General features: G+C 44.8%; 1 protein-coding gene across 6 annotated transcripts; it reads right to left on the bottom strand.

Moving 5' to 3' along the window:
- Nucleotides 1–4,788: 4,788 nt before the first annotated feature.
- LOC128345684 (3 beta-hydroxysteroid dehydrogenase/Delta 5-->4-isomerase type 1-like) lies at nucleotides 4,789–24,052 on the bottom strand. 6 transcript variants are annotated; one of them, XM_053298007.1, is made up of 4 exons: nucleotides 24,014–24,052; nucleotides 20,520–20,715; nucleotides 9,252–9,416; nucleotides 4,789–5,763 (listed from the first exon to the last, which is right to left on the bottom strand). In XM_053298007.1, exons 2-4 carry the CDS (start codon nucleotides 20,671–20,673, stop codon nucleotides 4,949–4,951), a joined length of 1,134 nt encoding a protein of 377 aa, XP_053153982.1. In that variant the 5' UTR covers nucleotides 20,674–20,715; nucleotides 24,014–24,052; the 3' UTR covers nucleotides 4,789–4,948. The 6 variants fall into 6 exon arrangements, with proteins under 6 accessions (XP_053153982.1, XP_053153980.1, XP_053153979.1 ...); XM_053298005.1 differs by lacking the exon at nucleotides 24,014–24,052 and adding an exon at nucleotides 20,975–21,106; XM_053298004.1 differs by lacking the exon at nucleotides 24,014–24,052 and adding an exon at nucleotides 20,975–21,080 and having other exon boundaries at nucleotides 20,520–20,721.
- Nucleotides 24,053–25,552: the final 1,500 nt, after the last annotated feature.

The following is a 25,552-nucleotide window of genomic DNA, read 5'->3' as shown; positions in this document are numbered from 1 at the left end:
AGGGTTCCCTTTGAGGACTATCAGGAAGCTACAGTGGGTCCGGAATGCAGCGGCTCACCTTCCCATGGGTGCCAGAAAATATGATGGGGTAACACCTCCCCTGCAGTCATTGCACTGGTTGCCTATTGGCTTCCGAGTTCAATTTAAGGTCCTGGTTCTGACCTTTAAAGCCTTGCAGGGCTTGGCGCCTGTCTACCTACGGACCCGCCTCTCCCTTTCCAGTTACATCCCTTCCGGTTAGATAATCTCAGATGGCCCTTTCGTCGGTCCCTGATTTCCGAGAGGTTCGGGGCTCTAGGAGCTCGGAAAGGGCCTTTTCGGTTGCTGCCCCACTTCTTTGGAACACTCTTCCCCTTCAGATCCGTCTAGCCTCTTCCTTACTGATCTTCAAATCTCTATTGAAGACTTTTCTTTTTCACCAGACTTTTGCCCTGTACTTTAAATATTTGTTTTTTGTTAGTTACTTGAGTTTTTAATTTAGAACGTGATTTTTAATGTTGCCTTGTTTGCATGTTTTTGTGCACTGTCCGGAGTCTTCGGAGTGGGCGGTAGATTAAATGTTTCAAATAAATAAAAAAATAACTGGCTTCTGGGGGCACCAGAGCGGGTTGAGCATGATGGGTGCTACCCACCACACAACCCACAGAGCAATTGGGAAATCAGGATATTTTTAATGATTTCTTTTTAATTGTGTCAGGGTCATTTCAGTCCATTGCCCTACTGAGCAAGATAAAATTACATTTGGTAAGAGCTAGTCTCTCAGTTGGTTTTCTGGGAGGACTAGTCTTCCCATTGGTCAGCCTTTTCCTTCCCACTGTCAGCAAGGTGCCATTCACATTTCCAAGTCTTCTTTGTGGTTTTATTGCTGTGTTAAAGTCCTGTAACACCAGACCCCACCAACAGGCACAGTTACCATCCACATCCCTAGTCAGCTGGTGTGACTCTACAGACCAAGACATGGGTGACAGAGCATTCCTTCCTCCCCAAAGTTTTGAGTTTTGCCCAGAAGCCAGGCTAGGTTTTGCCATTTGCTAGCAAGCCGGCTGTCTTACCGATGGATTATTGACTTGTGCTGTAACCAATCAATGGTAGCCAGCCTTCATTCCAAAAGATGGTGTCCCACCCCTCTCTGTTTCTTTTTCCATTCCAAGTCTGAGGACAGCAAAGCAAAAGAAAGAAAGAAAGAAAGAGTGGAGGTCATGAACTATTGATTAGAGAGCCTTCCTCCACCGAGCCCAGGACATTCCCCAACACTTGCTGGGTTGTCATGATGCTCTGCTCTAGATGAGCTTCTGTGGACTGGATATTCTTATTGAGCTTTTTTTCTCCTGCGCCACAAACTCCTGTTGCTTCCACTCCCGGGCTATTTTTCCATTTTAGACCACTTCAGAATCTTTTCTATGTAAGGATGCCACAGTTTTGCTTTGTCATGATATGTTCTATGAAGAAGGGAGAATTCAGTGTCAACTGAAAATCTCCCGGTTGGCCCCAACTGGAACCAGAAGTGAAGCCCTGTAGTGGTAACCAGTTCAGAAGATGTCGTTCCATCATTGCATCATTGGTTTCATTCAAAAAGACTGGCATGATGCTTTCTTCTCAAGTCAATTCCCATAGTTGTCTTTTTCTAGCGTTACATGGCAAGTTAAACAGTTTGGATATTATTCTGTAGGAAATGTAACTAAACTGGTTCAAGGTGTTTGAACTGCTTACCAAAACACTTCGGAAAGTGAATATTTGAGCCCACACTGAACGGGAGAGTTCCAAAAGAATGACCAAGTTGGAAATGGTGTGACTCCCTGCACAGGTGGTTTCTTACTTTTCTGAGATTTAATGTTTAAGCTCTTCTACCAGGTTAATTGTGAGCGTCCTTTCCCACTTCCATATGTCCTGGTGGTTTCTTGGCCCAACTGGAATCAAACACAATACCATGATAAGCATGAGTTCTTTTTCAATGTTGCATTCTCAAGACCGGTTGTCACTCATACACTCATGTCTGATCTTTTCTTCCCCCTCTAGAACGAGAACATTGAGGCGTTCCAGAGGATGATCAAGGCTTTGCTGGAGGAGGCCCCCTCTATCTGGAACTTAATCAACATCTTGAAGGTAAGTACAATGAAAGCCCTATTCAGACAGTCGGTAGTACATGTGTGCAGGTGTCTGAACATTGGTACGTGATTTTGTGTGCATGACTGTAGTTGTTTCATTTTAAAAGTGAACCTGGGCACGGGCCACTCACAGGCCTGGTCCAGCTAGGAAGTGTCATGCAGCGCCTGAAAACAGGACTGCCTTTTGGTTACATGGTTTCCATTCACCCCTGAGTACGTTCATAGTTCTTCTCTGCAACTTTGCCAGCTCTAACATAATCTGGCTGAGCTGGGCTGACCAGAACCGCACCCCATATGTCAAAGGTCTCTGCCCCAAAGCATTGGGGCAGCTGTCTCAACCCAGTTCCTCAGCCAGAAGGAGGATGGTGCACCACCTTGAAGCCTATTGGGCTACCTGTATTGCTGCCCTCCTTCTGTTCTGCAATCCTTCATTGCCCCATTGGCCCCCTCTCCTGCCAATGTCTGCTTAAGGGTCCCTTTCTCACTTTCTCCCTGCTCTCTTCTTGGCTGCGAAGAGTCTGCCATTGCTGCAGGCGGCTGTTTAAGACCTCCCCCACCAGTGACTCCACCAAGGGCAAGCCCCCCAGAGGGAGGTTCTTTAAACGGAAACCCCGCCTTGAGCCTACTCCAGCACCACCTCCAACTCCCACAGGGGTCTCCCCGGCAGTATCCGGTAGGGATGTGTGAACCGGTTCAAATCCGAACTGGCCTGGTTCAGCGGTTCTATTTTTAACCAGACCGGGCTGTTTCGAATCCAAACAGGTTCGGATCTTTTTGAACCGGTTCAGATGTGCCATAGGGCTCTATTGGCTCTGTATGTATTGAAAAGTGTGTCCTCCATTTTGTGGCTCCTTCTTGCAACTTTAGCTCCTGGCATCCATTTTGTGTGGCTATTTTTCAGGCATTGCATTGGCTGTGCTATTGATCCTTTGATTGGCCAGAATGAGTCTTGCGCTTTGGTAGGCTGTTAGCTGTTGCACTGTTGAGAGCTGGCACCCTGTTGACCGGGGCGGGGGGAGTGCAAATATGGGGGCTCCCAAAGGAGGGAGTTTCAAACCTATATAAACCAAGCCTCTTGCCTAGAAAATTCTCTTTGGCTGCAGTTGTGGGATAATCATCTGAGACCCTTGCTTGTTCCTTTGCTGCTGGTGTCTGTGAGCCCTCCCTGACTGTGTCCTAGTGTCTGTGTGTCTGTGTCTCTGTGTGTGACAACCTTCTTTTGTCCAACTCTGCGCCTGTTTCTGTCTGTCTGTCTAAAGTTACCTGCTTTTCTTTTTTCTCAACTTTTCCCAAATTTTCCTATTGCTTTTCTTCTGTTTTCCTCCTTTCCTCACCCTCCATTTTATCTCTCATTCCTCCTCTATTATTTGGCTTCCCCTTCCCCACCCCCATCCATCTGCTTTGCTTTCATTTAATGCTGTTGTTATTTGTGCCTTGCCTGGTTTTTGTTCCACCTTTTGTTTTTCATTCAATTGGATTATTTATTGCTTCTCCTGTGTTTATTTATATATTTGCTGCTTTGGTTAGTTTAATTGTTAATTAATTGGTTCTTTGGTGGTTGTGTGTGGTCTCTTTTTTGGTTCCCTCCCCCCCCCCCCCGAGATTTTCTGCCCTTTGCTGCTGCTCTCATTGGTTTTAATTGGGTTTCTTCTGTTGATTCATTGCATTATTATCTGATCTGATTGTGTTGTGTTCCCTTCTGTGTGTTCCCCTGCAAGGGGCCTTAGAGAAAAGCAGGTGTGTTGTGGAATCATGACCTAATGTGACGATCCTCCACTGAAATGAACAGGAGCTCAGTGAGAACCGGGGAGAGCAGATAGTTCGAAGTCTGCCGCCTAACCCGGCACCCTCAGAAAATCAGAGACCACTTTTGCAAATGGAGGTTGCAGCTGCCATTTTTGTAAGGCCTCTTTGTCTTCCAACCTGATGATGCCTATTGGCCCTTCTGTGTTGTGCAATTGTTTCTTGCGTGCCTTTGTGTGTACAGTCTTGCATTAGCCTTGCTAGGTTGGGGATGATCTGCTCCTAGAAGTCTCAAGTAAAGTTAGAGATTAATGAACAACAAACTTATCTACAGTATGAAAATAGGGCTGTCTTTTGGTGGGTGGGGGGATCACTTTGCCTGTTAGATTGTGGCAGATCACTTGCCCATCACATACAAGTTACTTTATCAGTGAGAGTTGCTGTGAGGAAGTGAGCCCCTCTGTGAATATTATAATGAGTAGGCTTCAAAAACCCAAAGTGGCTACATTGGTGAGCTCCTCTGTTGATTTCTGGAGACAAATCTCCACAAATATGGTGACACATCACTACTTAATGTATGGTGACACATCACAGACTAGAAGTGTGAGCACTGCAAGATCTTCCCCTCCAGGGATGAAGCCGCTCTGGGAAGAGCAGAAGGTTTCAAGTTCCCTCCCTGGCTTCTCCAAGTTAGGGCTGAGAGAGATTCCTGCCTGCAACCTTGGAGAAGCTGCTGCCAGTCTGTGAAGGCAATACTGAGTGAGCTAGATAGACCAATGGTCTGACTCAGTATATGGCAGCTTCCTATGTTGCTATGTACTGGCCTTTTTGGCTACCCAGAAACAAGAGTTTTGACTAAAAGAAGCAGATGGCAAAGTCAGGGGAAATGAGTTGGGAGTCACTGGCTTATGTGATCATTAATGTAAAAGCTTATCCAAAGCAAAACAAAAAGCATTTCTTTTTTATTCAGGTATTTCAGAACAAAGATTTCCACAAAGATTTCCGCTTTGGGTCTCCTGTTGGCCCCCTGCTGCTCCCATCCAGCTTTTCTTAGCCCCTAAGGCCGATCCATTCTGGCACAGAGGCCAGTGACCTCTGCTTTAGAGAGTCTTGTTTTTCAGGTAGGCTGCCCTCAGTGGTGCTACCTCGGCAATCCACTGGCTGGTCTGCTGCTTGGCTTCTTCCCACGTGTAGCGAGGCCTGTAGCCAAAATCCCTGCGTGCCTTCTTGTAAGAAAAGGTAAACGGAGTATTAAGCAAAGTCAGAAGCTGACGATTGATGACAGGGATGTACCTGACAAAGGGCCAGAGCAGGAAGCTCACAATCTCCAGCAACAGGGCATAACAGTAAAACATCATTAGAGGCATTGGTAGCTTGGGTTCGATGCCAAACCCCAGCTCTTTAGCCAACTCGTAATTGAAGTCTGCATAGCTGACATGGGGAGTATCATCTGAGATATAATAGAATTGTCCTCTGATCCGCTCGACCTTTTCTGGATCCCTCATGGCTTTAGCCAACTGGATATGAGCCCAAGCAATATTCCCCACATAGACTGGATTTACAAAAGCCTCCTTCCTGGAGTTCCTCAGAAAGACATTATTGTTTAAGATGCACTCATCAAGATGTTGCAGAAGGAAAGTACTTCCTTCTCCAAAAATATACATGGACCTCAGAGCACATGTCACTAGGCTGGTGCCGTTCTTCAGTTGCAGGCCATCCAAGTCCAGCACATATTTCTCTGCTGCTCTCTTCGTTTCAGCATAAAGGAATCCTGTGGTGCTCTGGTACACTGTGTCTTCATCGCCATCATAGATGGGGTCACCTCTGCAGTTTGGACCAGCCACTTCAAGGCTGCTGGTATAGATAAAGTGTGGGACGTCGTAGAAAATGCAGGTCTCCAGCAGCAGCTGCGTACCTGAAAGGCAGAGTGGGGGGGGGGGCTTGGCCATCAATTGTGCAACTGCGTTTATGCCATTCTTGGGTTTAGCACAACAGTGCTTTTCCAAATAATTTTTATTTAAAGGTTTGTTTGTTTTGTTAACAAGTATGCAAACAACAGATAAAATATTAACACATCAACAATACAGCAAACTTACAAGCATCCTACATGAGAGGTGTATTTTGAGCGTTGAGAAATTGAAACTTGTTTTTAAAAATTGAAAAGAAAATGGGTGGGGGTGAAAGGGAAGAGTTGTAAGATCAGTTTTTAATTTTTCTATGATTACTGCAAAAGCTCCTTATGAAAGTTAGGAGGAAGTGAAGCCACTGTTAACATAGTGAAGGAAAGGGAGCCACATGTGAATAAAGTCGCTTTCTTTGATTAATCCCAATGCTTGTCTCTGATAAGTTACTTTTTCTGCCAAGGCTATATATGCCATATCCTGGAGAACCAGCCATCAATGCCTAAACCACAAGACAGTTTCCAGTGTTTGGCTATTTGCATCACAGTAGTGCTTTTGCATGGCTGCGTGAACATTATGTTGCAAGGCACATGTAACGTTATGTAGCATGTCAGCTGATGGGCCTGAGATGAGGCATGAGGTATCCATTGAGACGATACATTACAGGGAGACACTTCCCCAAGAGCTTTTATTTTTTATCAAGTTATGCAGAACATGGTGGCAGAATACGCCATGTAAAAAATCTCCCTGCATATACTAAACAAACAGGGAGAGGTCTAAGTGAAACCACCTTTCCTGATATGCTAGTTCCCCCCCCCCCCGCTTTTTAATATGGGAATATTCAAATATGCAGTACTCCACCTGCAGTTTGAAAAGAATTCTACAGTGTTTAGTTCAATCCTATCTTTTTGTGTAACTTGGGTCTGATTTATGCAGGATGTGGACCATGGGGAGAGTTGTTAACTTGTATGTTTCATATGCATCATCACATTTAAATATTTTTTTCATGTGTACTAGTCTTTTACTGCAAACTGAAGCAGGATTCTGTCATCTCAGAATTCAACCACTTCGTTTCCACCCAATTCTGCAGCATATGTAAGTTTTGACAGGTAAAGATGACAATCACTGCTGGCATCAGGGGCTGGCATTGTTCAACAGCTGCTGAAGGCTTAGGGGCCGAGGGCTTTGAGGGACCCAAGGCTGACCCCCAAGCCCACCTCCATGCCCATAGCCTTCATGTGGTGGCAGCAGCAGCAGAACAATTCTCTTGGGGCTAACCCAGGTAGAAGGTGGCCTACAGAGGGCAGTTTGCTGATGGAGGGCATGATGGAGGCAATCATGAGACCTCTTCTGAAGGAGCCTGCACTGGATCCATCTGTTAAGCCACTACAAGCCTGACTCCAGCTTTCCATTAGGGGTGTGCATGGAACCGTTTTTGGTGGTTTGGTTCAAATTAGAATTTGAAGCCGTTCGAGGGGCTGTGCTTGTAAAGAATCCAATGAGGATTCCCCTTTACAAGCAAAGGGGGGAATCCTGCCTTTTTCTAAGGGCAGCTGGTGGGGGCAGGTGGCTGAGAGAGGAGGCAGGCGGCACCTTACAGATGGCAGCAGTGGCTCCTCTAAACCCCAGTGCTCTCCCCAGTAGCACGGCCCAAGCGGCAGTGGTGCAGTTCTGGTCTCTGTGCAATCACAGAGGCCATTTGCATGACCTCCATGGGGGCCATTTGCGTAATGACACAAACTTGCAAATGGCCTCCACAAATGTGCGCAGGTCACACAAATGGCCTCCACACATCCATGGAGGCCAGCACTGTGCCACCGCTGTGCGGGCCGCACTGTTGGGGGGAGTGCCAGGGTTTAGAGGAGCTACTGCTGCCAATAAGGTGCCCTCTCGCCCCCTATACACCAGATATAACTGTAGTCGAGAAGAAAGAAAAACAAGTCAAAATAATCAACATAGCAATACCAGGGGATAGCAGAATAGAAGAAAAAGAAATAGAAAAAATCACCAAATACAAAGATCTACAAATTGAAATTGAAAGGCTGTGGCAGAAAAAGACCCAAATCATCCCAGTGGTCATTGGCGCCCTGGGTGCAGTTCCAAAAGACCTTGAAGAGCACCTCAACACCATAGGGGCCACAGAAATCACCATCAGCCAATTACAAAAAGCAGCTTTACTGGGAACAGCCTATATTCTGCGACGATATCTATAACAATTGACAATAAAATTCAGCCATCCCAGGTCCTTGGGAAGGACTCGATGTCTGGATAAAACAATCCAGTCAATAACACCTGTCTGACTGTGTAAACAAGAAATAATAATAATAAATAATGTGGTCAGAGCTTGCACACAGTGGTGGCAGCTTCGACTGCTGGTCTCTCCTCATCACTTCTCCTGCACCAGCACCTTGCGTGCACACTCTCTCCCCACTCCAGCAAGAAACTTGTCACAAAATGGAGCTGACAAAGCATACAAGTGGGTGGCTGGAGGGGACAGAAAGAGGGGGCATGAGGAAGCAAGCGTTTTCGGATACTGGTGCCGCAGCTGCAAGGAGGAGAAGCCAGTGAGTGAAAGAAGCTGCTGCTGCCACATTGGCACTGCCACTTCAGACAGGCTTTGTCCATGATGCCTTGCTAGCCAACCAAGAGCATGCCCCAGAAAGAAGTTGAGGCCCATGAAGGGAAAGAGCGGGGAATCAGGGCCAGTGAGGGAAATAGGGCCAGTGAGGGCTGGGGTCGACACAAAAAGTGAAGACATAGGGTAGCGGAGGTGGGGGTGGTAGCAGGCAGGGGGGTGTAGGGATGTGCACGGAAGGCAGGGGGGACAACTTTAAGGGTGGTGGAGGATGCACTTACTCCTCCCTCTGCCTTCCCCCCTCCCAGTGCTGGGTTTGTAAAGACTCCGTCGGGCGGCAGGAGGTGCGCGCGAGTGAGCATGACATGCACCCATGCCCAGCGAGCGCATGCACACCCGGCACTTCCAGCCAAGGAAGGAATGAAGTGGCAGGGAGGTTTGCTGCTGCCCTGACGGAGTCTTTACAAACCCAGTGGGGAAAAGCGGAGGGAGGGGTTAGTGCACCCTCCCCTGCCCTTAAAGTTGTCCCCTGTAAAAGGGGCCTCCAAATAGGTTCGTGTACATCCTGGGGCGGGGGGGAGGGGACAGGCCAGAGGGCAGGGTGCCCTCACTTGCTGCCTTGAGGCCATTACCACCTCACCTAGCCTCAGAAGCCCCTGAGAAGAATTTCTTCTTCTCCATTGCTATGCCATATATTCTAGGACTGAGCCCCAGCTCAAATTAAGTTTTGTTTCCTTCTCATCCAGTGTTTGGGGCATCTATGCTACTTCTGAGGAAAAAATTCCTCCCTCCAAAATCTGATGAGGGTTGGTGTGTGTGGCTTGGGGAGTACCCTTATTTGCAACTAGAGGTAATTAAAAACCTTTCCCAGAACTCCCTTCACAAATGTGCCACACCTGAACTTGTCTCAAAAGGATTCGGTTTTACCTCTGACATTGACATCCCAGAGTGTCTGCTGCTCTACCAGTCCCAAGGGGTCAATGATGCAAGCCGTGTGGATGACAAGCGAGACACCCTTGACAGCTGTGTGAAGAAATTTCCCATCCCGGATATCCCCTTGCATCACTGTCAAGAGAGTTTTATTCTTTCGTTCTGGAAGAAATGGAATCAGAGAAACAGCGGTGACGAACAGCCATTTGCCCTCATTCGCTCAGCAGAGCACCCAAAGTGAAGACGACTACTCTGCCAGGGTTCAAGGGAAAACTTCGGTGTTCAAGACAACCTCTTTTGTGGAGCAGCCTGTTCAGTCCCAGTTCAACCCAACAAGTGGGTTGGTAGGTGGTTCAGACACATTATAGACAGAATAATCTCCTTTGTTTTAAAAGCTGTAAAAAAATTAACTGAAATTAATGTTATACTAGCCAACCCCACACAGAGCCTCTGTGTGATCTTGGGGGCTGGTAACCTCTTCCCCCCAACTTCTGTCCCAGTCTCAAGCAGGCGACCAATTCTCCTGGGTGCGCCTCAGCCAATCAGGTGCCTCCGCAGCCCAGCCAATCAGCTGGGCACCGGGATGCACATTCTAAGGCTCACCCAGGAGTATTAAATATATAGATATATGTCTTCTTCCACGGAGAGCCGGAACCAGCACATAACACCCTCAGGCAAATTCTGTGGCACTACTGTTGCTTGCATTAATATTGCCCCCCTCCACTTGCAAGTTAAGCTGTGCTGGGGACCAGGGCACTGCAGGGAAATCAAAATAGTACCTCCTGCCACAGCGGCCCGAAAAGAAGCACCATCACTGCCCACCAGTGCCAAATAGGCGCGGTGCCTGTGCCTATGATGATCAACACAATTGGAGGCACTATTTTGACTTCCCCACAAAACCTTGCCCTGGTGTAGCATTGTTTTGGCATCTGGGACATTGTGGGGGGATTAAAATGGCACCTTCAGCTGTGCCTGTGCTGAAAGGAGTGCTGCTACTATTCTTGCCACTGCTGCAGCTGCACAATGCAGCTGCCGCTGCCATCTGCCACCTAGTAAACCTGCCAGGTTCTACCCGTATGGGGGACCATGAGTTTGGAAGGAGTCCCAGGCAGGCACATTGCTCAAGCACTCTCAGCAGTGTACCCTGTAAGAGGGAATACCAGGTGTTGTTGACTACAGCTCCCAGAATCCCTAGCTGCAGTGGGCTTTGGCTGAGGATGCTGGGAGTTGTAGTCTACAACCTCTGAGATTTTCTGTTAGAAGGAACACTGACTCTCAGACATGGCTCTGGCGCTGCCTACACTCACACTGCTGCAGCGTAACACTGACAGTCCTGTTGAAGGGAGTTAGATCTAATCAACTGATTCACCTCTAGACCTTTATCAATATAATTGAGCTCTATACAACATAGGCAAAGGAAATAGCTTCTGCATCATAACACTGCAAATCTAATAACTGAGGAAGCAAGTAGTCTGCAGTTCTTCTATTTTGGGAGGAAATTCTCCTCAGCTAGTAGTCAGCTATCCCAAGAGTCCTGAGATAAGTAACCAAGTGGGCTTTGGCTGAGGATAATGGGAATTTTAGTTCAGCAACATCTGGAGGGCCGCAGTTTGGGGATGCCTGTGTTAGAGGGAACACTAACACGTTTAGAACTGTAAAGACCAAACACTCAAAACTCCCTCATATTGAGCTCCTTTTCTTCTCCCACTCAGTCTCACAGCCTGCCTGCCTTTTAAAATATAATTTCCCCGACCTCCAGCAACTTATCTCTATATTTTCTTTTTAAAAGCTCCACTATGTTAGCAAAAAAAGAACATAACTTATCCTACTTACAAATGGTAGTAAGAAGGGTGCCAGGGAACCACAAAGAGGCGGGTCTCATGATCCGTGAGACCCGGGTTTTCCAAAACTGCGGGGAGAGCGGGCTAAGCCCGCTCTCCACGCAGACAATCAGGCAGGGAGCCCTGGGCGGCCGGATCGGCCGCCCACATGATTGCCGGCTCCGTGACGGAGCCGGTGGGGGCTTGGTGGAGTGGAGGCCAATCAGCCGCTGCAAGCTCCAGCATGACCTGCGTGAGTGCGCAGGGCATGCTGGCGAGACCCCCGGAGCCGGGAGGTGGCTTTTCGCCTCCCCTCTGGGGGTTCTCCTCGTGAGTAGCTGCGGTGCAGAGCCGTGTCACAGCTACTCATGATCCAATAGCCCTCGCACTCGGAGCACTCGCTCCGCAAACCCGGGCTAAGGGACGGGCTACTTGAGCTGGTTAGCTGCTCAAGAACCACCAGGCTTGTAGCTGAGCCCAGGGCCAGATTAACCTAGTGTGGGGCCTGTAGAATATGTTATGAAGGGGCCCCAAATTGAAAAAAAATGCACATAAATATTAAAACATAAATTATTTACTTGCATAGTAAAGTAATTCAATTTTTTCATTTGCCTAGTGCCCCCCCACCAACCACCCCATGCCTCCACTCAGCTGAGCCAGCCAGTCAACAAACTTTGCAAAACACACACACACACACACACACACACACACACACACACTTTTGTGACTCCTGACCGTGGGTTCTCCTTTGGAGTTATTTTCACAAAGAGAAAGGGGGTGGGGAACAAAACTCTGAATGTTTAAATTAAAAGGTTCTCAGGAATTCTGTACTTTGAGAAATCTGAACCTATTAGCAATTTTGGCACACAACAGTGGATGTTTGATTCCAATGTGTGCAGAACATGTTGGATCACAGTAGTCATCACATTAAAAGGGCCATTTGACAATATTAAGAATATATGTTTAACCTCTTGTGCAATCCTGACAGGAAAGCAGATGTATATTTAGAATAGTTGATGCATTGCAAATGAATGTGATTATGATGAGGTGCATTAGCAACTTCCATGAAAACGGAAGTATCCAAAAGACAATCTTTTGGCAGGAGGCATAGCCTCTTTCAATCTAAATTACACTAACATGCTTAATATTAAAAGGAGGAAATGCACAAATCATTCAGTGCAACCCTAAGCATGTTTACTCAGAAGTAAGTCCCACTGAACTCAATGAGCCTTACTCTCTAGTAAGTGTGTTAGATTTGCAGCCTCCGTTTATCTTTGGACAATTTCAACGGGCATCCCAATGTAAAGCTAATGAAGTTGGCAACGCAGCAGTAGTTATTTCAGTTCTAGAGGAGAGGAAAGGAGCTCACCTTAAATTTGGCAGTTCCTTGAAAAGCAATGATCACAAATTCCCTCCCAACAGCACTAGATACTGAAGGATGATATACGTGACCTCACCCAACAAGACCATAATATAATCTCCCTTTAAGCTCCCCTCAATTGATCCACTAAACTTTGAGACTCCTCTTGCCGTGCATCTGAGTTACTTCTGGCTTTCTTTTTCCTCTTAAAGGTACACATTCCAATTGTTTATCTTTACCCTCTCCCAGTCAGTCAGAAAACGCTGGCAACAATCAACTAGCATCTTCTTTAGCTTCCTTTCTTCTGCCCGGCATTAATAGTTAGTTGTTCTTTAATCTAAACTGCTTTTATTTCTTTTACTCTCTTTGTGTATGTTTTTAAAAACTTTTACAGTTTAAACAAATGACCAACTCCCTGGCGATTAAGTTATCTTTGAGACCCCTTTGCAAGCTATCTGTTACTATTGTTGTTCTTACTACTCCCTCCCGTGCTGCTTAACATAATAGATAACCCAATCAACACCATGGTGCCAGGAAGACCTTTCTTAAACGCCCGCAAGCGATGCCAGAGATGAAAGTGGGCAGCAGCAGGCAAAGAGGAGAGTCAGCAGAGAGCATCAAATAGAGAGCAAAAGAAGGGGCAGACGTTCAAGCCAGGCGTGCGGGGCACTAGAAAACGTGGGGCCCGTAGCAAATGCTACATTTGCTGCTATGTTAATCCGGCCCTGGCTGAGCCCGGTGGTTCTTACGATTAGCAAAAATCAGACTACGCTCTCCTAGCCTGATTTTTGCTAATCATGTGAATAGCCCCAAAGAGGTCATTCACACAATCAAAAACTGTGTTGTACCCGGTTTTGGGAGCTCTGTGTGCTCCCAGTTTTTGGTTGTGTGGAAGCAAGGTAGGAAGAAAACCTGGGTAGAAGCAATTGTGTGGAAGCAAGGTAAGAGGAAAACCAGGGTAGCTTTTCCTCCTACCTTGTTTCCACCTAATCACTTCTACCCAGGTTTTCCTCTTACCTTGCTTCCACACAACCAAAAACTGGCAGCACACACAATTTCCAAACCTGGGTAGAACTCAGTTGTTGGTTGTGTGAATGACCTCAAGAAGTTCCCAGCCTCCATTCAGGAACCATCTGTACAGAGATCTTGCTGCTGGACAACAGCCTGTGGATGGGTGTCAATACCTGAGCGCCAGGAGAACTGCCATTCCAAGGTGTGGCCTACCTGTTTTCTCTTGCTCCTGCTCTTTCTCTTCAGACAGCTCACTGAGAAATACAGTTTCTCCAAATGGAGCCAGAGCAGCAGCAGGAGCAGGAAGGAGCATTCCCCCCTCATAAGAATCTCCCGGGTGTCTGATTTTTAAACTGGGTTACCACTTTTTATGTCTGGAGGGCCAGTTTCAAGGCAACCAAAAGATTTTAGGTTCAGGTTCAGTCCTGATTTCACATAGAAAAACCCTCTGAATAGATTTTTGGGTCCAGGCTTGGTTCAATTCCCTGATTGTGAATTCACTTTAGAAGTGTGCTGTGCCTTTTAACAGACACATCTCAACTGGGGATCTAATTGCCCATGGTTGCAGTAAGCAAATTAACTCTTTCAATATGTTGTTTATACTAACTAGCAGTGGGGATAACTGCTATGTTATGATCCTGTTGATTAAAAGGAAGTCTGGAGACATATATTTGGCATTGGGATTTCTGGAAGACCAAAGCCTTGGCTTTGAATTTCAAATATACACATTTTAATGTTTTAACTTTCAGCACAAAGGTAAGTTACTCATGCAGAGAAGGCATGCCTAATATAGCTCTTTGGATTCCACTTAACCACTGTGCTGCTAGGTATGAACTGTCAGGTGACTGCAGAGAGCCAATGAATAAATCAAAATGCAGTGTTTCTGTGATTGTTCTATTGAGTCCTGAAAAAACAACTGTATACAGCAGTCATGGGATAAGGGGACAAGTACATGTATGGATTGCTAAATGGTTAAAAGATAAGAAACAGAGGGTAGGTATAAATGGAGAGTTCTCACAATGGAGGGAAGTAAGAAGTGGGGTCCCCCAGGGATCTGGGATCGGTGCTTTTTAATTTATTCATAAATGATTTAGAAGCAGGGGTAAGCAGCGAGGTGGCCAGATTTGCAGATGATACCAAACTCTTTCAGGTAGTGAAGTCCAAAACGGATTGTGAGGAGCTCCAAAAGGATCTCTCCAAACTGGGTGAGTGGGCAATAAAGTGGCAAATGTGGTTCAGTGTTGGCAAGTGTAAAGTGATGCACAGTGGGACGAAAAACCCCAACTTCAAGTATACGCTGATGGGATCTGAGCTGTCGGTGACTGACCAGGAGAGGGATCTAGGGGTCATGGTGGACAGCTCGTTGAAAGTGTTGACTCAATGTGTGGCAGAGGTGAAAAAAGCCAATTCCATACTAGGGATCATTAGGAAGGGGATTGAAAATAAAACTGCTAATATTATAATGCCCTTATACAAAACTATGGTGTGGCCACACCTGGAGTACTGCGTACAATTCTGATCACCACATCTAAAAAAGGACATTGTAGAAATGGGAAAGGTGTAGAAGAGGGCAACCAAGATGATCAGGGGCCTAGAGCACCTTTCTTATGAGGCAAGGCTACAACACCTGGGGCTTTTTAGTTTAGAAAAAAAGATGACTGCAGGGAGACATGATAGAGGTCTATAAAATCATGCATGGTATGGAGAAAGTGGATAGAGAGAAATTCTTCTCCCTCTCACATAACACTAGAACCAAGGGTCATCCTATGAAATTGATTGCCAGGAAACCTAGGACCAACAAACGGAAGTACTTTTTCACACCCCGCATAATCAACATGTGGAATTCTCTGCCCCAAGATGTGGTGACAGCCAGCAACCTGGATGGCTTTAAGAGGGGTTTGGATAACATTATGGAGGAGAGGTCTATCATCGGTTACTAGTCGGAGGGCTATAGGCCACCTCCAGCCTCAAAGGCAGGATGCCTCTGAGTACCAGTTGTAGGGGAGTAACAGCAGGAGATAGGGCATGCCTTCAGCTCCTGCCTATGGCTTCCAGTGGCATCTGGTGGGCCACTGTGTGAAACAGGATGCTGGACTAGATGGGTCTTTGGCCTGATCCAGCAGGGCTTTTCTTATGTTCTTATAACTGAAAAGCAATACATGATATAATTAGAATGTGGAATGCCCAGTTGCTATTAGAGTCTGGTCAGCTGAACGCAAAGCACTGGAGTGAGGAAATCAGAATCACGTTGGTCCCACATTCACAGCAGTCAGGGGAAATCTGTCTACATATCTGAAAAGTTAATATTTACAGTTTAAGGAGAATAGTATGCTGAAAAATTAGGAATATGATACACTAGCACCATCTGCCGGACATTGGAGGAAGCAGCAAGGTAAAGTGGGCAACAGTGTGAATGAGCTTCTCAAAATGAAGATAAAAGTAACCCCATTCAGATGTTATGTTGTACATGTGTACAGATGTTAGTGCATATGTACAGGTTCTGTGTGAATGAATGTACATGTGTTCATTTTAAAAGTGAACCTAGATAGAGTCCCCCTCAAATGCAAGGTAGAGACAGGAAGAGTATGATTGTATGCAAGTTCAACTTAATGTGTTAATAGAACTAGAGATACTTCTGCTTTTAAACCTGTCTCTTGATGATGGGATAATATAATGTCTTGTTTGTCCCTTAAGTTCAAGCTGCTGCTAAGAATTTTGGATACAGCTTAACTGTATTCTCTTCCTCCATGGAAGGACCATGTATAGCACCAAAACCTCCCTCCTATTCCCAGGGATAGGAGTGGTAAGATGCTTACACCCTGGACTCTTTTTCTTAGTAGCCCATGTTACCTGTGTGGTTCCAATTTCCTCCGAATCTTCTACTGTAATGATCAGAGAATCATGGAGAAATAACTAATCCAATCCTTTCAGTTACCTTAAAGTAAAGTAAGGTTGTGCTGTCGAGTTGGTGTCGACTCCTGGTGACAGAGGTAATTTTGGAGCCTGGATCTAAAGGCCTTTGGAGCCCCCGCCCCCCACTGGAAGTTAAGCATCATTTTTTAACACGTAGGTTCTTGAGGGCACAAACCACACTACCTAGGACAGACTAAAGAGGATTGGGGGCCCCCCAGGGGGTGTGGAGGCCCTGGACATTGGCCCCGAAATCCAGCAGTAAGAGCACCTCTGCCTGGCGACCAGGGCCAGATTAACATAGTAGCAAATGTAGCATTTGCTACGGGCCCCGTGTTTTCTAGGGCCCCGCACACCTGGCTTGAACGTCTGCCCCTTCTTTCTGCTCTCTATTTGGTGCTCTCTGCTGACTCTCCTCATTGCCTGCTGCTGCCCATTCTCTCGCCTCGCTTGAGGGCATTTAAGCAAGGTCTTCCTGGCACCATGGTGTTGATTGGGTTATCTATTAGTAAGAACAACAATAGGAACAGATAGCTTGCGAAGGGGTCGCAAAGATAACTTAATCGCCAGGGCGTTGGTCCTTATTTGTTTAAACTGTAAAAGTTTTTAAAAACATACACAGAAAGAGTAAAAGGGCGGAAGAAAGGAAGCTAAAGAAGATGCTAGTTGAATGTTGCCAGTGTTTTCCGACTGACTGGGAGAGGGTAAAGATAAACAATGAGAATGTGTACCTTTAAGAGGAAAAAGAAAGCCAGAAGTAACTCAGATGCACGGCAAGAGGAGTCTCAAAGTTTAGTGGATCAATTGAGGGGAGCTTAAAGGGAGATTATATTATGGTCTTGTTGGGTGAGGTCACGTATATCATCCTTTAGTATCCAGTGCTGTTGGGAGGGTATTTGTTTTCATTGCTTTTCAAGGAACTGCCAAATTTAAAGTGAGCTCCTTTCCTCTCCTCTAGACCTGAAATAACTACTGCTGCGTTGCCAACTTCATTAGCTTTACATTGGGATGCCCATTTAAATTGTCCAAAGATAAACGGAGGCTGCAAACCCAAACACACTTACTAGAGAGTAAGGCTCATTGAGTTCAGTGGGACTTACTTCTGAGTAAACATGCTTAGGGTTGCACTGAATGATTTGTGCATTTCCTCCTTTTAATATTAAGCATGTTAGTGTAATTTAGATTGAAAGAGGCTATGCCTCCTGCCAAAAGATTGTCTTTTGGATACTTCCGTTTTCATGGAAGTTGCTAATGCACCTCATCATAATCACATTCATTTGCAATGCATCAACTATTTTAAATATACATCTGCTTTCCTGTCAGGCTTGCACAAGAGCTTAAACATATATTCTTAATATTGTCAAATGGCCCTTTTAATGTGATAGCTGCTGGGATCCAATATGTTCTGCACACATTGGAATCAAACATCCACTGTTGTGTGCCAAAATTGCTAATAGGTTCAGATTTCTCAAAGTACAGAATTCCTGAGAACTTTTTAATTTAAACATTCAGAGTTTTGTTCCCCACCACCTTTCTCTTTGTGAAAATAACTCCAAAGGAGAACCCACGGTCAGGAGTCACAAAAGTGTGTGTGGGGTGAGTGTGTTTGTGTGTTTTGCAAAGTTTGTTGACTCGCTGGCTCAGCTGAGTGGAGGCATGGGGTGGTTGGGGGGGGGCACTAGGCAAATGAAAAATTGAATTATTTTACTATGCAAGTAAATAATTTATGTTTTAATATTTATGTGCATTTTTTTAAATTGGGGGCCCCTTCATAACATATGCTACAGGCCCCACACTAGCTTAATCCGGCCCTGCTGGCGACCACAGAGCCCAGTGGTTTTCTTTGGTAGAATACAGGAGGGGTTTACCATTGCCACCTCCCACGCAGTATGAGATGATGCCTTTCAGCATATATCGCTGCTTGATATAGGTGTTTCCCATAGTCTAGGAAACATACCAGCAGGAATTCGAACCAGCTACCACTTGCTCCCTCGCAAGTTACTCCCCTGCTGCGCCATTAGGTGGCTTCAGTTACCTTACTCAGCACAAAATCCCCAAATCTCTTTATGACTGGACATGACCACTATATATCCATACGGTCACCCCTAGGATTTATCACAACTCTCTAGCAATTTGAAGATGCCAATGCATATGCCCTCCCACCATCTCCACTGAGTCAGGTGTCACTGTGACCTTATAATATGGGTAAATTGTCATTCCCCTTCCCCATATATGTGGGGACTAGTATTGATCCCCACACATATGCATTCTAACAAACAGCGTAACACACATTAATTATATAATGTGCAGAGCAGTTGTAAGCAAGTTTCCTGTCTCGCAACTGTCCATAAAGACACAGCTGGAATTATAATGACACACACACATATAAAAGGGGACTGTGTTTTCCTGTGCAGATACATCAGTGTTTTAGCATGGAGTGATCACTGAACTCATCCGAGCCCAGCTTCTCTGCCTTGGTTCATACACAGGAAGCACAATGCAGCATGACATAAAGTGTGAGGCTTCTGTGCACCTTCCATACCTCCTCCAGGCTTCTCCTCCTGTTTGAGCCCGGCAACTTTCACATCTTGACAGAGCAGAAGGAACGTTCTGGATGGGAATATGGAAGGTGCCCAGGGGCCTCCTGCAATGAGCCAGATTCATCCTACAGTGGCATACCAAAAAAGGAAGAGAGAAACGGAGCTCTGCTGAGCCCTGTGGAGATTGTTCCAAGTGCAGGGAAAGATGATATAATTTGATATACACATGTCAAATTCATGTTACTTTTAAGTCCTTGTAAAACTACCATTAATCTCACCTACTGTTAAACTACATGTAACCCCTGCTAACTTGGCAAAGAGGCACCTTTTAAAGTGGTGATTCTCTTTATTGAGCAGGGGGAGAGTAACTGGCCCTGTCCAGCCCCAGCACAGCACCTCCAGTGAGTGTTGCTAGTGTCTATCATCTTGTGTCTCTTTTTAGATTGTGAGCCCTTTGGGGACAGGGATCCATCTGATTTATTTATTATTTCTCTGTGTAAACCACCCTGAGCTATTTTTGGAAGGGTGGTATAGAAATCAAATAAATAATAATAAATGTATATTTGTCATTAATCAGACATTATGGAATGACTCTATTTGATATTTTATTTTTGAAAGACATTTGCATAAATCTAAAATGTATTTGACATGCTTCGAAGCAAAATAATTTTTATTTCATATTTTATATTATGAAATGGCACATTATGAATTTTTCAACATCTGATTTACTCAAGAACATTTATTTTAGCTCAGCTCTGGTGACAACACTTATCTGCTGGCTGGTCCAGAAACACCCTGACATGGTAAGCCAGTGCCTCGGTACCTCTTCAGATTGAATGTGGAGACTCACAAAATGGAATGGTGCTCAATGCAAAAACCAAACAAAAGCCACACACACACACACACACATACACACACCCCGACATACTGCACAAAAGTATGTCAGCCTAGTAACATTGCATTTCTGCAATTTGTTTGCAATAGAGAAAGTCCATTATCTCCAAAGGTATGTACCCTTATCTAACACAGCTTGCATGAACAGAACGTTACTAAGCTGATATACTCCTTTTACAGTATGTCAACCACTGATGATTATTAATATTTATATACTACTTTTCAACAACAACAACAAAAAAGTTCTCAAAGCAGTTTACATAGAAAAATAAATGGCTCCAAAGGACTCACAATCTAAAATGAAATGTAAGGTAGATGCCAGCAACAGCCCTAAAGGGATGCTGTGCTGGGGGTGGATAAGGACAGTTGCTCTCCCCTGCTAAAAAGAAAATAATCACCACTTTTAAAAATGGCTCTTTTCTCACTTAGCAGGGGAGATCCCACCACACAGAAACATAGAGGAGGATTCTTGGCTAGCCCTTTCCCCAGCCCAGCGCGCTCATTTTCTGTGTGCAGGGCATTTTTCTGTGTGGTGGAGCCTTCCATCATGCAAAGTCTGACCCACAGTCTGAAGCGGTAGGGCTCAGTCAAAGTTCTCTCACTTCAGTGAGAACTAAGCCATTGCCCTGGGGTTGATGAGAAACCCTTACAAGTCCAGCCTGAAGCCTTCTTTTCTAGTGTCCAGATCTCCCTCTTTCTTCAGAGAACAAACCATGGCATGTTCACTTACTTGCAAAATTCTGGAGCAACTCAGAACTGATTGTTTTGTCCAGGACTCGGACCTCGGCCAGGCCCTCTTCTTCTTCCAGCAACTGGCAAACAATCCTTCGACCAAGGAACCCACCAGCTCCTGTTACCAGACACTTCAGTCCTGCCAGAGACATAGCTGTGCAGTTGTGCTCAGGAGCAGCTTGCACGGGCAGCCCCTGTTTCTTACAGCAAGGGAGAGAGAGAGGGGGGGGGGGCAACCATGTGTTAGGGATGCTCAGAGTCTCAGTCTCAGCAGCCACAGCTTTGCAACTGTGCAAATCCTTCAGAATCAAGGTTGCCCAGCTCCCCCCCACCACTCCCATGCACAGTAGGTAACAAACTTTAAACTAGAATTTGAACAAAGAATAACCCAAACCTATAAATGTTAATGGTAGATTAAATGGGATGTGAATGATGCAATTCACAAAATCATACCATTTAATTTAAGTCCTTGGTCTAAATTCCTCAGATAGAGACAGCAGCTGAGGGCTGTTGCTATTTATTGCCTTCCATTGGGTCCTCCTACCATATTCTCTCCCTTCCTTTCCCTTGAATTAATCAGACCACTTACAAAGCCCCACACATTCCCACAAAATTCAGAGAATTTCTCCTCTGCTCCACCCCTTTGGAGAACATCCTTGAAATGACGGATTCTGTTAGCCTATAATTGGCTCTGTCTCGGAGCAGGAGGTCGAAGCAACCCATCCTGCAGATAGAAACCTCAAATATTTATTTTTGAAACATATGCAAAACCCACCAACCCAGTTTGTTCCTTTAATAAGTTACTCGGTGGCTAGTTTAACCCATTTTAAGCCATGAGAAAAGAGTAAATTCTGAATAGAGATGCTTCAGGTTCTTCCAGAAGGGGCTTTTGCAGCCTGTGGAGCAGATAATTGCTTTCATTTTTTGCTACAGTGGATAAGTAACATTTTACTTGTTTTTAAACTAAAGTCAATACAGTGGCGGCACCAGAAGAAGAAAAGATCAGGTGCAGGAGAGTTGCAGAAGGGGCAAAGTGCAATTCTGGATGGGTGAGCTGGGTCCCATATCAGAATTCTTAAACAGAGATGATAGCATATTTCATATTAACACTCACATCTTGAACACCATTTATCTGAAATGAAGCCTATTGATTTTGATGAAGTCAATAGAAAAATGAATTATATATTCCATTACACACACACGCACACACAAACAAACAAACACACACACAGTTGGTTTACAGGATAATTATGGGTGTGGCAGCTCCAACTGAGCTCCAAAAAATGAGGAAATCCAATGACCTATGATGTTCACACCACGAGGGCATGAGACCTGATGAGTCCAAGACCTGATGAGTCCAAGCTTTTATACTGGCCTACAAACTCAAAACCACAGAAACACAATTTACACACAGGGCTTCTACCCCAAATCTCATGCAGGAGAGAGTGTGTGTTTTCACACACCAGCCAAACCTACCCAGAGGTCCCGTCGAGATCCTTGGACCCACTCCACACACAAATCGGACTGTGTCTTGCAAATTCTAGCTGATCTCGAGGTATTTCTGGGTTTTCAAAATGCTGATTTTAAGCTACTTTTTCTGAAAATGGCAGAGTAAATAGGGAGAGGCACTGACGTAGAATCATTAGCATGATAAGAAGGATACTCTCTTTATAAATATAGATGTAGCTCTTCAGTACTCCCCCCCCCCGCTCCACCATTGGCTAGAAGGAAAACATGTGAACTTGCATCAAAACAAAACCCAAGAGCAGAGGGGAGGGGCTGATTCCCTCAATGCTGCGAATGTAATTCGAAGTGGCTTCACTCAACATTTACCCCGCAGCATGAAGTCATGTGCAAATAACTCCCTGGATATAAATCGGGCTACACTCTAACGTGCAATGAAAAACCTGAATCACGTGTGACGTATTCCCTGATAGCTTGCAGGGACCTCAGGGTAAAGCTGGCCGATATGTGAACACACACAATCCATTCCACAGGAGATGTGAACTAAGAGCCCTTTGTCAAAAAGATCATTTGTGAGTGCGTGAAAGCAAACCAGATCCAAAGAAGGAGTCTCATAAACGTTTGTCTTCCACAGGACAATAATGGAGTCAAGCCTAGGCTGGTTTGCAGTTTCAGCCCTCTGGATCCAAGTGGCTGGAGAGTGCTGGCCCTGCAGCTGATTGCTAGCAGAAAGCTGCCACCATCCCCTCTTTTTCCCAAATCTCCTAGACTCTGGTCTCCTCTCAGATCTCCCTATCCTGACACCCTACAAACTCCTGTCTAGCTTATATTTTCTCTCTCAAAGTCTTCCCTCAGAATTTCTGTCCTACACAGAGAAACTCATGGATAGTAGCTGAAGCACTGCTTACTTCTCCCACGCCCAGAATTCTATAGCAACACAATTTGTCTAGGTCCTCCATGCCCCAATGCACTACTTACATAGGTTGGTGGCAACAGCAAAAGCTAAGGATTAGTGTTACAGCAATGTTTAAGAAGAATTTGGTAACATGACGTTACCTAGACAAATTGTGTTGCCATGATTATGGGTTTGTATGCCAGTATCTCTCTCTCTCACACAGTCTTTGACCAGAATAAAGTATATTACAGCAGAATTAAAACGGCATTAAGAGAGGCTATGCCCGAAACTGTGAGTATAAAGGCTTAAAGCTTTACACTGTTACAGTATACAGCTACTGTTAGATTATGGTGAGCTATCTTAAACTGTGGTTAAAATGGGCACAATATCTCCTGGACATCAGGTCTCATGTCCTCCTGGCATGAACATCATGGGCCATTGGATTTCCTCATTATTTGGAGCTGCCACATCCCTAACTATCTCTGAACATTGAAGCTCCCCCCCCCTTTAATTAAGTTTCCTTGCCTTTTAAAACAGAGAGTGCCATATGTGTCACATTCTCTGTATAAGTGTGTTCAGAACAAAGAAACTAAAAAGTATTTTTTTAAGCATTGCCAGCCATAATAAAGAGGCAGACATCAGTGCTTGAGTTTAAAACAAAAACTATATAACAAAACCCATGTACAAAGACGAAGGCAATAATGACAGAGGCCTAACACAGGTAGTGACCAGATTAAACATATAATAACAAATATCACAGGCACCCATATAAAGACTATCAATGAGTACAAATATAAGGGCTAAACAAGCCCCACACAGTGAAGAATCTAAATAAAACAAGAGTCACTCAAAAGCTGGTCATGAACGATGATCTGGATGGTGCTGCTGTGCCAGAAGACAGTCATCAAACATGCAAAGTGTTGCATTCTGTATGAAAACCTTTGCCTAAAAGGCTAGGCACAGAAATCTTGAAAATGGAGCTGGAATCTTGACAGACTTCCTAGGTAGTGGTCTGTTTTGTGAAAATCTTCATCAGAAGTATAGCAATCTGTGCATTAATGATCATGATAATGAAAGCCCAGGAATACAACATTCAGAGTAAGAACATGTGTAATAAATACAAACACACCAACCTTAAATCTAGGAAAGCCTCGTCACTATAGGCAGCAACTCACCACCGTGCCTGCTCAGACATGCTATGTTCCTTAGTGAATAATGCTTGAGCTTGGAGTTAAATACTCTCCCCAACTATCAATCAATTATACATGTGATATACTGTGCTTGAGCCTAGATCTGTGTTCAAGCACACGTGTCTTAACAGGTCTCATAGTGCTCCCAACATACCACAGGTTACATGGACACACTATGACATAAACAGTCCCTTTTGTCTTACAGTTAGCAAAAAAATCTATAGACCAGATGAGATGGTCCAGCTGTTTCTTCTTAGAGCAGACACCATTAGATGAAGTGAGTTATTGCAGGATGCCCCGAAGAAACAGCTGGACCATCTCATCTGGTCTATAGATTACACTCCCCTATCTTATCAGATCAAAAAGATCATCTATAGACATTGGCACCTTTTCTCTGATATCCCTGGTTGAAAAAAAAACAAAACCCCTATGGTGGCCTTTAGAAAAACCAGGAGTCTAAGGAATTTTTTGACTCATTCAGACTTTACAGTGAGACCATCAGTGAGTAGGGCTGCACAAGGTTTCCACCCCTGTGGGAGTTGTGCAGCTTGTCCCTTCAGTCTTCCCACTACTGGGTATTGGGACCCGGGTCTGAAGAAACATGTTAGCTTAAAAAAAAATTTTTTTTGCTAACTGCAAGACAGAAGGGACTGTTTATGTCATAGTGTGTCCATGTAACCTGTGGTTTATTGGGAGCACTATGAGACCTGTTAAGACACGTGTACTTGAACACAGATCTAGGCTCAAGCACAGTATATTAGATGCCCCACTAGTGCCACATTTCATTGAGAAATCTCACTCACTGGACGATTGCAAGTTTTTTGTGCTGTTTAAATTTATTCCAAGGTCCTTTGACAAACAAGATAAGCAGAGGATCCTTCTTCAAAAAGAATCATTTTTTATTCACAAGTTTAATACATGTATACCCCAGGGGTTAAATGTTAATTATGACTTCTCCTGTTTCCTCTCAATAATCTAAATTATATAGAAAAGGATAGTAAGACCAGCACAGCTGGTTTAGCTTTCTCACTCATTGTATAATTGATTGATAGTTGGGGAGAGTATTTAACTACAAGCTCAAGCATTATTCACTAAGGAACATAGCATGTCTGAGCAGGCACAGTGATGAGTTGCTGCCTATAGTGATGAGGCTTTCCTGGATTTAAGGTTGGTGTGTTTGTATTTATTACACATGTTCTTACTCTGAATGTTGTATTCCTGGGCTTTCATTATCATAATCATTAATGCACAGATTGCTATACTTCTGATGAAGATTTTCACAAAACAGACCACTACCTAGGAAGTCTGTCAAGATTCCAGCTCCATTTTCAAGATTTCTGTGCCTAGCCTTTTAGGCAAAGGTTTTCGTGCAGAGTGCAGCACTTTGCATGTTTGATGACTGTCTTCTGGCACAGCAGCACCATCCAGATCATTGTTTGTGACCAGCTTTTGAGTGACTCTTGTTTTATTTAGATTCTTCAC

This window comes from Hemicordylus capensis, chromosome 2 (genome assembly GCF_027244095.1).
Source record: "Hemicordylus capensis ecotype Gifberg chromosome 2, rHemCap1.1.pri, whole genome shotgun sequence".
Lineage (NCBI taxonomy): Eukaryota > Metazoa > Chordata > Lepidosauria > Squamata > Cordylidae > Hemicordylus > Hemicordylus capensis.
Note: the sequence above shows the minus strand (reverse complement) of the source record. Positions and strands in the feature narration are given on the sequence as shown.

Coding starts and splice junctions, on each gene's coding strand:
- LOC128345684 (XM_053298003.1), bottom strand. CDS start 20,862: ATGGGAGTGGTGGGGGGGAGCTGGGCAACCTTGATTCTGAAGGATTTG. Junction 9,417..20,519: donor GTTGCTCCAGAATTTTGCAA/GTAAGTGAACAT, acceptor CATTTCTTCCAG/AACGAAAGAATAAAACTCTC. Junction 5,764..9,251: donor CTGGGATGTCAATGTCAGAG/GTAAAACCGAAT, acceptor TCTGCCTTTCAG/GTACGCAGCTGCTGCTGGAG.